Source organism: Emys orbicularis, chromosome 22 (assembly GCF_028017835.1).
Source record: "Emys orbicularis isolate rEmyOrb1 chromosome 22, rEmyOrb1.hap1, whole genome shotgun sequence".
NCBI lineage: Eukaryota > Metazoa > Chordata > Testudines > Emydidae > Emys > Emys orbicularis.
Genome location: NC_088704.1, coordinates 16,874,673 through 16,888,872, shown reverse-complemented (window position 1 = coordinate 16,888,872; position 14,200 = coordinate 16,874,673). Strand labels below are relative to the sequence as shown.

Here is a 14,200-nt window from a genome sequence, read left to right as displayed (position 1 = left end):
CTTCCTTTTATTTGTTTTAAACCTGCTGCCTATTAATTTCATTTGATGACCCCTAGTTCTTGTATTATGGGAATAAGTAAATAACTTTTCCTTATCCACTTTCTCCACATCACTCATGATTTTATATACCTCTATCATATCCCCCCTTAGTCTCCTCTTTTCCAAGCTGAAGAGTCCTAGCCTCTTTAATCTCTCCTCATATGGGACCCGTTCCAAACCCTTAATCATTTTAGTTGACTTTTTCTGAACCTTTTCTAGTGCCAGTATATCTTTTTTGAGATGAGGAGACCACATCAGTCAATCCCTTAGGACAGGCCATCACCTGCGAGAGGCACTATCATTTTAGCACAGGGTCACCGCACTGTGTCCCCCCCATAGGCCACATCGGCCACTTGCTCGGAGTCCAAGGGCTGCCTCTAAGATCGCTGCTATGGGGAATGCAGGTGCCAGCTGATCTACTCAATCCAAGCAGCCATGTGAACTCCAAGGCAAGGCCCAGGCAGGTTTATTCTACGGTGCCCCGTGTGAAGGGAGGAATTTTGTTCTACACAGCTCTCGGCTACTGGGGGATTTTGTGGGGTTTGCCCCGGCTGATCTCACACCAGGCGCGACACCCCCTGCGCAGGGACGCTACACCCACGCCGCAAGTGTTAAAACTCAGCCACACAACGGGTCCTGCCTGGGGAGAGCACAATGTCCTGCTGCTCTCCGGGCGGCTCGGGGCAAGCCTGGCGCTGTCGCAGCAGCGTTTGGTGTGCAGAAGGGACACACTGTGGGGAGATTCGGCCATGGCAGAAGCATGTAGCTGCTGTGCCGTGCTGCTGCCAGCAATGCTCCGGGACAGGCAGCAGCCCCGCAGCTGTGTCCAGCCACCAGGCAGGCCAGCCGGCGAGACACTTGGCGAGGTGCCCATGTGGAACGGGAGGAGGGAAGCCACCAGCACCAGTGATTTCCTCGGTTATTCGTGCTTAGCGTGAGGGAGGGAGGCCCCAGCTTTCTACCAGGGAAGGGAGAATCACTCAACAAGGGATTTGTTTTACCTGCAAACACCATAACCCCGGCATAGGCCTGTCCGTCACCCCACCATCCAGCAGGGCATGCAGCCAAACCGCAGCACTCACAGGAGCTTTCCTCCCGGAGACACGGCCCAACCACCAATGGGAGCCTGCACTGACCCCTCCCAGCTCCACCCACAGCCCAGGCAGCGGGATGGGGAGCCCGGGGTGCATTTGCACCAGGGGATGCTAGGGGCAAGACGTGAATGAGCCAGAGCTGAGGGATCCACACTGCTGGGGAACACCCCTCATGTCAGCCAGCAGGGTGTGCCTCAGCCGGAGGGCACGGCGATTCCCGGGTGCCCACACAGCCTGGCTGCTGGCTTTCACAAGGGGTCCAATGGCAGACAGAGGGGGCTGACTTCGGTGCTCTCAGGAGAAAGGCCACAGACTAGCAGCGAGGTAATTGCTTTGTGGCAAGGGGGCTCCTTTAATGTGGCGGCTTCTTCAGCCTGCTTTAAAAGACACATTTATTTCTGGTGTTCGCTAAAAGTATAAAATTGAGAGGGCAGGGCCTGGGCAGCTCCCATCTCTGCACGGCTGGCACCACTGGGCGCCCATCTCCAGCACATGATTCCACCAACACGGCCGGCCAACTGACCCTCCGACGTCATTCCCCGCCGCCCTCCCCACGCACACCAGTCTGCAGCTTCTCAGACAGCCAGCCCCACGGGGAGAGGCAGCCGTTGGCTCTTGCCAGCCTCCTTGCCCGGGTCTGTGCCCTCCGCTTTCAGCCACTCCATCTTCTGCTTGTGCTGCTGCACCGCGTCGGCCACGCGGGCATCGATCATGGCCTCGGTCAGGACGCCGTCCTCGGACGCATAGGCTGCAGCCTGCAGGGGGGGAAGAGAAGGCCAGGTGGTTAGAAACGGAAGGCCCTGGCCTCCTCCCTCCTGACAATGCTCATCACCTTGGTTCCTGAGCACCCTGGTACTGGGCCTTGTCTATCCTGCTAGCCACCAGTACAACTGTCCCAGGGCAAACCGGCAAAGCTGCTATGGGCACGGCTTCCTGAAACCAGGGTAAGGTTCACTGGGGCTAAAAGCAGTTTTGTCTGTCTGCCATAGAGGTTTGCACTGGGATAGCTGCACTTGGGGGCAGAAATCAGGGCAAATCCCCATCATGGACAAGGCTGTGGCTAATTTCAGTTTTTTCACCCTTGAACGATCAGAGGCAGCAAGTCTGGTCTTGCCTGGATTTGCAAGAGGGTCAGCGAGCTGCCCTGGAGCGCTCAGCCCTCACTTGAAGGGCTGGCATCACGTGCAGAGAGATCTTCCTTCCCGTTTGACAGGCGTTTGAATTAAATCGGGGTTAACATCAGACATACCTTCCCCCTCTTTGCCTCCACCATTGGAGCAGCCTCACTAAAAATCCCTTTCATTGCTCGGGTTTCCCTTGCTTCATCCTGTAACCCTAATAGTTCTCCAGTTATCCACAGGGCAGACAAGCCCATCACTTCTCATGTAGCAAACAGTAACAGCAACACACTGTAGCTTTTTGGTGGTAAAAGAGAAAAAACAACTCTTCCAGGGCTTCTCTCCACATCATAAAGCAGAAGAGAAAAAGACAGACAATATTTCACTCGCAAATGCCACCTTTTATTTTTAAAAAGTGTATCCACTGCAAATCATTGCAAAGGGAAAAAAAATATTAAAGCACTCCTCTTTCGGGGGAGGGGAAGCTAACTACACACACAGCCTCTTACAAAATGCTACAGATGCAAAAAAACGGAGACACATAAAAGACTAGCACAAAATGTAAGCCTGGTTATAAACCCCTATTGATCTCCCCACTCCAGTGAGGAACAGAGGTCTCCATTCAGCTTGTGCCTCAGAACTGAGAGACAAATTATCACATGGCAACAGCCAGGCTTGTCTATTGCTAATGAAAGGTGCTAGACTGACCACCCGAGAGACTGAAAACTTGTTTGCCCACGATAAGGTGCGGCATGACCACGCAAGGCCCCCACCCTGGCCAATGTACTCCAGCTGCTGAGCTGAAGGGACAACACTAGTGGGGCTGAAGCCCCCAGCATCTCTGCTAGGAATCCCAGGCAGGGTCTGCCCATTGGGAGGGTCGGGGAGGAGACACTCCCCTCAAGAGGGCAAGTTCCAAGTAAATCCGTTTTCCACCTGACCTTGAGAAGGCGGGAGGGTGAAGGGGACACTGACAGAGCCAGCAGCAGCAAAGCGAGGGCTACAACCTGCTGGAGCAGCTGCTGGCGTAGCAATCACCTCTAGTGTTTTACAAAACCTTCCTCCTTGAAAAAGAAAGAATATAAGAACGGCCGTACTGGGTCAGGCCAAAGGTCCATCTAGCCCAGTGTCCTGCCTACTGACAGTGGCCAATGCCAGGTGCCCCAGAGGGAGTGAACCTAACAGGTAATGATCAAGTGATCTCTCTCCTGCCGTCCATCACCACCCTCTGACAAACAGAGGCTAGGGACACCATTCCTTACCCATCCTGGCTAATAGCCATTAATGGACTTAACCTCCATGAATTTATCCAGTTCTCTTTTAAACGCTGTTATAGTCCTAGCCTTCACAACCTCCTCAGGCAAGGAGTTCCACAAGTTGACTGTGCACTGTGTGAAGAACAACTTCCTTTTATTTGTTTTAAACCTGCTGCCCACTAATTTCATTTGGTGACCCCTAGTTCTTATATTATGGGAACAAATAAATAACTTTTCCTTATTCACTTTCTCCACATCACTCATGATTTTATATACCTCTATCATATCCCCCCTTAATCTCTTCTTTTCCAAGCTGAAAAGTCCTAGCCTCTAATCTCTCCTCGTATGGGACCAAACCCCTAATCATTTTAGTTGCCCTTCTCTGAACCTTTTCTAATGCCAGTATATCTTTTTTGAGATGAGGAGACCACATCTGTATGCAGTATTCAAGATGTGGGCGTACCATGGATTTATATAAGGGCAATAATATATTCTCCGTCTTATTCTCTGAGTGTGAGAAACAGGAGTTGGGTGGAAGAAAGAGCAGAAGGAGCAAATGCAGCTCAAGAGGAGAGGAAAGATTCTAGCCCCTCTCTGATCCAGAGGAAGGGCTGACTAGTGGTCAGTGCAGTGAACTGGAAGTCAGGACTCCTGGGTTCCCTTAGCAGCTCTACCGTGTGAACTAGGCAAATGGCCACCTCTCTGTGCCTCAGCGTCTCCATCTGTAAAATGGGACAAGTCCATGTGCCCCATGGCGGTGTTGGGGGGGGGGGGGGAATCAATGCTTCGAAGCGCTTTAAGCCCCTCAGCTGGAGGTGTTCCAGCAGTGCTAAGAATTATGGCAGCATTTCAGAAGAGCCAACAGAGGTGTCAGCCTGTCCTGGCCTCATTCCACTGGACAGCTCACCTCAAATGGAAGAACCCCCCTTTTCTACACTCCCCCTCCTCACTAGACTGAACTCCTCCCCTGAGCGTTTTCACCCACGAGCCCGCTTCCTCTGTGGACTCAAGCCGCACACGCTAATTCCTGCCTCCGATTCGTAAAAGCACGACACGTCATGGCAACGTACGTCCCGAATACAAATCAGATTGAACAGTTCTGGGCATGAAGGGCTGACAGGAGCTTAACTCGCTTCCTAACAGTTAGCAACTTCAAAAGCCGCCAGCAGCAGACCGGCCATTTGCCTTGTGTTCTGGCACAACGTCTTGTGTCACTTAGCCACCCCCCCCAGGAGTGCTGGGTGGTAAGGACAGACACATGGAGCAGACACACTCTTTCCACTATGCTACTCAAACTTGAGCGCCTCACCTTCCCTGCTAATTGCAATTGTGCCCCAGCCTCCACTGCCCCTCTCGTTTGCTCCCTACGCTCCCCTCTCCTGGACCCTGACCCTGCCAAATCCTGACAGCACCCTCCCCTCCCCATGTGCCAATGGGAGCAAGGGTGCTTGGCACAATGCAGGATGGATCCCCTAGCTCATCTCCTCCCCCACGCTGGGAACAGTCCCAGACTCCTTGCCACCTGCTCACGTCTCCTGCCCCACTTTGTGCAAAGCCAGCCAGCCCTGCGCGCCACCTGCCAGCACTGGTCCCCCGGCAGTCTGGCAGCGGGGCTTCCCCACGGATCCCAGGTGTCTGGCTGAATTAGAGGAGAAGCTCTTCAAGGCAGGGGCCGCGTCTTGCATCTATAAAGCACCGCGCACAAGCACCTGGCTCCATAAATCATTAATGGGAGTCTGACACTGAGGCTGCCAGGCAACAAGGTTTGCAGCATTTAAGAGCCAGCAGCCTATGAAACGGAACGCAATGGCTTCTAGCTCCCCCAGCCTGTTCTACAGGCAGACAGTAAACGAATCCAAGAGGGAGATGCTGCACAGCCCTGTATCAGCAGAGGAAGGGGATGGCTTCACCTGTTCGTGTGATTCACGCCTCCCCATTACAGCAGGATCGGAAACGGTTCTCTCCTAATCACAAGGCACAAGGTTCCCAACTTGGTCCTTGCCCCCCTCCCACCCACCCTCTGCCCCTCTTCTTCCTCAGACAGCTGGCCAGCGAGCAAGTGGAGGAAGGCTTATCTGGCCACAGCAGGGCACTCCACTGGACATGCAGACCGCGTCCGATTCCCAAAGGCTGCATCACCCTCTCGTGTCTCCACCCCGGGAGACACTGGGGTGTAGCCTTGCAAATTTCTGCACTTGCCCTGGGCAAAGATTTTGTGGCAAGCAAGGTAACAATTGGTCGCCATCACCTTTGCAAAGGTGGGCACGCAGAGTTGAGGCCGGAGCCGGGAAGTCTGCACGACAGCTTCGCTCGGCTGCTGCGGGTCACGCCCGGGGGGAAGCCAAGACCCACAGGGGAAGGCAAACCTTGCCAGCGCAAAGAGCAGGCAGGCACAGGGCAGGAGTGTATTGCTTTTTGACTGCAATGGGCATCGGAGCACAGGCTTCCCCTCACAAAGCCAAGGGGACGTCCCACTCTCATCCCTCCCTAAAGGCACAGACCTGGAAAGGGAAGCGGATTTAAGTGAGGTCAGGACACCCCTCCCTCCCCTCCTCCTCCTGAGGAGCTGCTGGATCCCTTAGCAGGTGCTGCTTTGCAGCCCAGCTCTCAAGCTCAAGCTGTAACTACTTAAAGCCTCCTAGAGTGTGATTGGTTGGGGCAGGCAAGAGGGCTGACTGCTCACAGGAGGGTGGGGGCTGAGCGCAAGAGCCTGAGCAGGCCCATGGCAAAGCAGTTCAGCTCGCTCGCTGGTCACCTCTTCAGTCATGTTTTAGTAAGTCCCGAAGGAAGATTCCTGCCCCCCGGGGGAGGTGCCGGGGGCTGCCGATCGGAGCAGAGGGCTGGAAATTAGGACTGCTCCATTCTATGGCCGCCGAGTCGCTGATGCACCTGAGATAAGCCTGTCCAACCTCTCTGCCTCCCATTTCCCCATCTTGGAGCAGGGGTAAATTCCCAGCTCATGGAGGTGTTTGTGCACCCTAAAGTTAGCGAACAGCCTCAAGGCACGTGGCTGAGAAGCGCTGCAGGAGGGGAGGAAAGGACAACGTGCCGGGGCTGCCACACGCTTGTCCTCCACATTCAAGCCCTTAAACAAGGCAGGGAGGCTTCATGCTGCGCGGCGACATTGCAGGTCCCATTCTGCAGCACGCTGGCAAGGGAGCCCTGGCATCTGACTTACTGACCAGCCTGCCCCCATGAATGCTCATTATAAAGTGACGGGAGCCTGGGCAGCCCCTTCTCGCCCAGCACCTGCTGCGGTGAAAAGGCTGGTTTGAACATCCCTTCTTCATGGCTGTGTAGCCCTTCTCGGGATGCTCCCAAAACTGCCTGTTTTCCCCCAGGGCAGCCCTGCAGTCGGGAAGATCCGGCATTTTAAAACGGGGTAAGTGCTTCCCGGTGATGTGTGTATGCACCTGTGGTGAATAGACAGGAGGCGTTCGCTTCTTCCCCGCCACTGCAGAGCCCATCAATTCCATTGTGAAAGCTTCAGCAATGCTGTGCAGTTCACGCTCTGTTGATTTTCTCAATGACTTTCTATAAATAGAAAGCCCAGGGCCCTAGCTCTCAAGAAAGCAAATGGGGAAGTGGCTATCCCTTCTGGGAGTAGCTTACACTCTAAAAGCAGCCCCACGCTTCATTTATATTCATACTTCGCTCTTGCGGGCGGACATATTTTAACCCATTTTCTCGAATGCAACTTTGCAAGCTTGAGAACGTGGACCCAGACACGGACCCATTCTGAGGCAAAATTAAATAATTTTGGAGCTTGGTGAGGGAGCACAGCATAAATCCCTTCAGAATTATCTCACCGATTCTCCCAAAGCCCCTCTTCAAGGAGGAGAGAGACTGTCACACTCAGCTGACAAGCTCTGATCTGTACGCCCCGGGTTGTGTTTACCAGAGATGGTGCAGTATAGGACAGCCTGCCCTGTAACAATCTCACCTTGAACACCCTTCAGCTCAAAGCACTTCACAAACATTCATTCTCTGCAAGGCAGGTATTCTGCAGATGAGACACAGACGGGGTAAGGTCACACAAGTCCGTGGCAGAGAAGGGAACAGAATTCAGGAATACTGACAACAGCTCCCCTATTTCTAACTCTTGGGCAACTCTGCCAATGGGACAAAACCAGGATTCCTGGGATTCTCGTACAGCGAGGTTCTGAGAATCTTCCCTAGGTTAGCAGATGGGGGCTGTACCAATGAAAACTCACTTCATTTGCTGGTATTCCAGAGCAACAAGAGCAGCCATATATCAATGAGTTTCAATTCAAGATGTACAAGTCGGGAGCTTGGATAGTACTGGAAACATCTTGGAAGAAAAGACGATCAATACTGGAAGTAAATTTAATATTTTGCCTTATCAGTAAGGGTCAGTTATGGAGAAGGGAAAGCCACCGGGACAAAGGGGAAGTCAGACAGACAATTGTCTGTAAAAGAGGGCCTAAGTCTTAATATGGATTTCTAGCATGCAGACTGTTAGCCGCACATTGGACAGAGGTGTAGTTTTCTAGTGCTAGAGAGTAGACATGCTGACTTTCTGCACCTTAAGGTTTATGCGTGAATCATAGAACTGGAAGGGACCATGAGAGGTCATCTAGGCCAGTCCCCTGCACTCATGGCAGGACTAAGTATTATCTAGACCATTCCTGACAGATGTTTATCTAACCTGCTCTTAAAAATCTCCAATGTTGGAGATTCCACAACCTCCGTAGGCAATTTATTCCAGTGCTTAACCACCCTGACAGTTAGGAAGTTTTTCCTAATGTCCAACCTAAACCTCCCTTGCTGAAATTTAAGGCCATTACGTCTTGTCCTATCCTCAGGAATTAAGAACAACAATTTTTCTCCCTCCTCCTTGTAACAACCTTTTATGTACTTGAAAACTTATGTCCCCTCTCAGTCTTCTCTTCTCCAGACTAAACAAACCCAATTTTTTCAATCTTCCCTCATAGGTCATGTTTTCTAGACCGTTAATCATTTTTGTTGCTCTTCTCTGGATTTTCTCTAGTTTGTCCACATCTACCCTGAAATGTGGTGTCTGGAACTGGACACAATACTCCAGTTGAGGCCTAATCAGCATCTTAAAACAAGTCTTGGCCAACTAAGCCAAACTAAAAATAATTGACCATGACCCACAAGTTGGTTTACATTAGAGGATCAATTTTAAATCCAGTTTACAATGGGATTAAAACTGCATTAGCTGTAACATCTATCCCGCTCCCGATCCTTATTTAGGCAGGATGTTAGAGTCAGGGGCAATGCTGTTCACACAGCATACGAATACATATTAATGTGAGGTACTGGAGGCTAAGTGACACAGTGGGTCTGTGCACCAGCCTTTCACTTCTGCAAACCCTCATTCACCTTCCGATCGGTACAGGAGCAAACAAAAGTTTGATAATTTTTTATCCTAGTCCCTGGCTGGACGTTCATCCACATCACAGAACCACCACCAGAGTGTGGTATGACTGGGAACCCCCAGACTAGAGGATCATTACTGCAGAGCCTAAGAACCCTAGTGATGGACCACGACGCCAGCAAAGCGGGGGGCAGGGTGGTGGTGGTGTGGTTGCAGGCTGAGATCAAGGTACATCAGCAAAGCTGAGGGGTCCCCAGACCCTATGGCACTGGACAAGCAGGAGTCTCGGCAGCTCATGAAGGGATGAGTGCGTGTAGGGATGAAGGAGCGCACACGTATGGAGGAAGAGCGTGGGTTGGTGCAATTTATGGTGCAGTAACACAAACCCTGCATAGCACCCGCCTGCTGTAACCCAGCAGCTCAAACCCTTCGCTTGTGATCATCTGTTTCACCCAAAGTCAAACGCCTTTTTGACAGCGTTTTAATAGATGTGTTCTCTGCCTGCCTTTCTCCCAGGGATGCTGCTGACTTGGAGGGGTGGGGGGAGAGTGGGGGGGAAATCAGAGGGCTGACAGCGCTGTGTCTGGTGTTTCATGGGTGATTTGATCAGGTTCAACTGGGTGGAAATCAGAATGGAAATCAGATGCAGCATGGCCCTGGCCTGCTTTGAGTAGGCAGAGGACAGATCTCCTGGAACGCAGCAGCAAGCCTGCCATTTCGCTCCTGCAGCATTCGGTGCTCCTGCCAGACACTACGAGTAGTTTTGTTTGGTTTGAGACACATGTAAGGAGGTTTAATGATTACAGACAGCAAGACTGCAAACGACTGCTGGAGAAAAAGCTAATTAAGAAAATAGATACATGAATCTGAGACAAATTAAGTGACAGGCATGTTGCAATTACGCCTGCCCTTTGGGGATTAGCTTGGAGTCACGTCGAGGGCATAATACAAAATAGGCCAAAACAAAAGACAGATGAAATGATCCCATTGAGCATTTTGCTCCGGCATTCATAACTGACAACTTTTACTGGGGCTTTGTGCTATAATCTTCATTGGAATAGGTCAATTTCACTTTTAAAAAAAAATGTAGTAGTCTTTAGGCATATTAGATTTTGGGAGCTGTTGTGATGAGCCCATCTTGAGAAGACTTGGAAGCTTAAATACTTCAAGCCATAATTGCTTCAAGGCTGCTTCGAGGACTTTTAAGGAGCACCTGGCTCACTGCATCTGCTGTTTACCAGCTTTAAGGCGTAGCTAGGAGTAGAAAACCAGGACTGTAATGACGACACCATCACATTTGCTTTGTTCACAAATTTCCCCTAACGGTTAGCAGTTAGCACTGTGAACGCAACGTTTTTTAGGGAGGAGTGGGGGGGTGGATGGGGGAACTGAGCTATCAATCACAACCTCTAAAGATTCTGGACCCCCACCATAGTGATCCTGTGGATGTATGAAGCAGCTGGCTCCATTCTAGGTTAGTACACTGTTGCAGTACCAAGGTGCCTCAGACTGGGGGTTAATGTAAGATTATGTTACACGAGTTTCTGGAGTAAAGCTAATCACAGATGACTAAAATAAAGACTTGCTGGTGTTCAAAAAGATGCTGTTCTTTGGGAGTTATTTTCTGACCATAGCCACATATTTGGTTTTTTTGTTTGTTTTTTAGGTACAGTAGGTTCCGCATCTCCCCCCTTAACCTTGCCTATGCAACACATTTTGTAACAAAGAATTCAGCAATGAAGGGATTAGTATGAGCAACTATGCAAGGGTATTATGGGCTGTAATGTCACCTAATACTAGAGACCTCCCTAAATGGTCTGGCCTAGCGGTGTTTAATTTCTCTACTACCTTAGGTTGAACCACAAGGGAAAGGGAAATGCAGTCAAGGAACAGACTGTCCACAAAGGGCAGGCAAGAGAGAGTTTGGGAGCTGACTTCTTATCTAGATGCAGTGGTTTGGGTTAATTTTATCTGCATGACGGAAACTTGATTACTGTGTCTCAATACAGTACACAAAGCTAAATCCTTCACTTGTGGGAAAGGGCATTATCCACCATAGACTCCTCCTTCAAGGCTGATACAGATCTACTATACTTATACCATCCCAAAAGATCAGCTAGGTTTAGAAGACCTTCCTTTAGTTAAAAACCCGCTTAGGGTACAACAACAACAGGTACCGATATAGTGGTTTTCATCCATGGATCTCAAGTGTTTTATCCAAAGACAGGTTAAGCAAAAACAGAAAAAGCTTAAGTAACTTTCCAATGTTCATCAATGGCGGAGCCTGAAATAAACACTTTTGTAAGGCACAACCCTCTGCTATGATAAATTGTGGCATGAAAGCCTTTTACACACACACACACACACACACACACACACACACACACACACACACAGTGAGTTGAAAGCTCCTGAAATCGATGCTCATGGGGAAACAAACAAACAAAACGAGCTAGGAGTCAAGGAGAAAAAGTTCAGTGCAAGAATCCCAGTCCTTGACACAGCTCTGCCAATGCACCATACCCAGACCTCTCTTCTCAAGAGACCTATGTCTGGTCAACTGGGTGGAGATTTCGCGATGTGCACTGGGATGTAACTGAATTAGTGACCCTATCCTTGCCGTGATCGGCATCTTCACCAGAAAGCCTGGGGCTTTAACTCATGCCACCATTTATCCATAGGACTGTTTGGATCACATTTCTCTAAATGCCATGCAGCGTTTGTACCCGAATAGTTTATATCCTGCTTATTTCTCCTCCCCTTGAATCTCAGCAACCCTCCGATCTTCCAAATGCCTTGTATACTGTGAAATCTGCAGATACGAATTTAACTGCTGTCATTTTGCATGACTGCTTGTTTTGTTTCAATAGAGCTATTGCTGGGATGTACATTTTACAGAAGTAATTAGGATAATGGCACTAAGGAAATCAAGGTACTGTACCTTCCCTCCCTTGGTATGCTAGTTCAAGATCACTTAAAGAATAAATGATGGACGCAGAGGTCATTCCTGGGAATTAATGAAGGCTGGGAGAGTTGATGGCTTCATGAAAAGCTGAGGGCCATTAACTGCAACCATTCATTACAGAAAATGCCTGGTACCAAGCTGCTTCACCTGCGTTAATAAGGTGGATTTTTTTTTTAAATCAAGTAAATTAAGAAACCTGTCGCAATGAAAGGTTTGCTGTGTCTCTCCATAACACTATGACTCTCTCCAAGACAGCTCAAGACAAGGGCTCTAAGTCTAGACTTGGGATTTCACAGTAGGTGGGCAGCAGCCCATGTAGCTGCCCTGAGAAAACCAAGTGTGAACAAGGAAACTTACCATTTACTGGGTGAGCGTGCCTGCTTACAAGCAGAGAGAATGTGGTCTAGTAGACACAGCACAGGTCTGGGACCCAGAAAACATGGGATCTATCCCCAGCTCTGCCACTACTGTGACCGTCTCCGCCCATCCTTTGTCTGTTTAGATTGTAAATTCCTCAGGAACTATGTACAGCACCTAGCGCCATGGGGCCTCCAATCTCAGCTAGGCACCACTGTAATATACATAAAAACTCACTGGTTGCTGTCCACCAGTTGCTAAATCCCATGTACAGACAAGACTTGGGGACTGACCTTATTAAGCCTCCTGATCAGGAAAGTAACAGCCATAATCCAAACCACTTAAGATTGCTGGATAGGTATCTGCCCCTTCAAATAATAAGCCAACCACTTCTTGTCATCATAGCCAAGGTCTCAGCTTTCACTGTATTCTGTAACCATGTGAGAGTTGGCACACAGCAGGAATGAAAAATTTACCCCAGCAAATTGATTTATTGAATCCCAAACAGACAGACAAAAATGAAGTAAGAAGACTGTCAACAGCACTCATGAGCAGTTGCCTCTGAGCCCAAATAATGTGTACAGCAATTCAAGTGGATCAGAAGGTAGAAATGCTATCTGCTGGTTGAAAGGCAGCAGGAACAAGTGGCTCTCAGCAGGGATGAATTGCACATGAACTTTGTAAGTGTCTGTGCGGTTGCTAAAAGGTGGATTCTAAAAGCAATGTGTTGCAGCAGCGTAGAGGAAGTTGACTTTAGAAGGTTGCAACCAGCTTATAGGATTTGGAGTATTAGGATGAATTTTGTATTACCACAGCGCCTAGAAGTCCTAGTCACGGAGCAGGACCCCAATGTGCTAGGTGCTGTACAAATTGTTGTGAACTTGACACTACTGGCTTTCTTCTTTAAAAAGTTATACCAAAAAACCAGTAAAAGTGCTCTCACCAATTACACGGGCAAGACAGGGTAACTATAGCTCTGAACAATTACTACCAGCATAGTGATTGTGTTTATTTTTCCTCATGCAGACACACGTGTGTGGGAGTAAAGAGGTTTCCTTTCTTTAGATTTGGGGATTAGTGGAGGGATGACTTTTATTGCTCATGAAGAGGCTGAAATACCTGTCAAGACATCAGTAGAACATGAGGCTGTGGAAGTGCCCCCCCCCCCTTCCAACCAGATGCAACGTTCCAGATACTGCACTGGTGGGCCTCCTAAGCCAAAATGGACACTCGTGCTGAATGATGCCAATTCTGTGTAAGGATTTCTGAAACACGACAGTTCTCCACTAGGAGAAGACTAGCTGCTTCCTGGCTCGTTTGAGTTACATCTCCCAGGTCCAGTGTGGATCTGGTACTGTTCCGCATATGAACAGCTCGCTTTCACCTTCTTCCTCTACCTGCACAAACAATGCTTCCAGCAGCGGTTCATAGAAGGAATGCTTTTTTGGGGTTTACCAGTAGAATCATAGAATATCAGGGTTGGAAGGGACCTCAGGAGGTCATCTAGTCCAACCCCCTGCTCAGGGCAGGACCAATCCCCAGTCAGATTTTTGCCCCTAATCCCTAAATGGCCCCCTCAAGGATTGAACTCACAACCCTGGGTTTAGCAGGCCAATGCTCAAACCACTGAGCTATCCCTTCCCCCCAAGTAGAACAGCAAACAGACTTGTCATCTCTTCCCCTAGTACAAACTATTACGGAACCCCCCCCCCCGCCCCCAATTCCAGTTCAAGCCCTCTCCCTTTTCACTGAACACGCAGTTGGCTTATAAAAGTCTTAATATCCCAGTGCTGCAGCAGCTTTGCAAAATTTAACTCCCAGGGTAAGAAAGTGTTTGCTAGGTGAATAAAATACCATTCACTTCATTATGCGAAGGGCAGGCAAGTACATTGCGTGCCAGAGTTGCTAGGTTCATGAGACGCTTGTAAGACCGTTGTGCAAGTACATCTGAGTTGAGTGCAGGCAGCCCATCTAAAACAATGACCTTTAATTCACTTGGCTGACAGTGG

The 14,200-nt window shown here is 49.6% G+C and overlaps 1 protein-coding gene across 1 annotated transcript in view; it reads right to left on the bottom strand.

Annotated features, from left to right (window-relative positions):
* Window positions 1–1,472: 1,472 nt before the first annotated feature.
* Window positions 1,473–14,200, bottom strand: part of ATAD3A (ATPase family AAA domain containing 3A) — a 62,143-nt gene continuing 49,415 nt past the window's right edge. Inside the window, exon 16 of the mRNA XM_065421249.1 lies at window positions 1,473–1,888. Within this exon, the coding sequence (XP_065277321.1) occupies window positions 1,709–1,888 (180 nt within the window). The 3' untranslated portion in view covers window positions 1,473–1,708. The remainder of the gene's footprint in view (window positions 1,889–14,200) is intronic.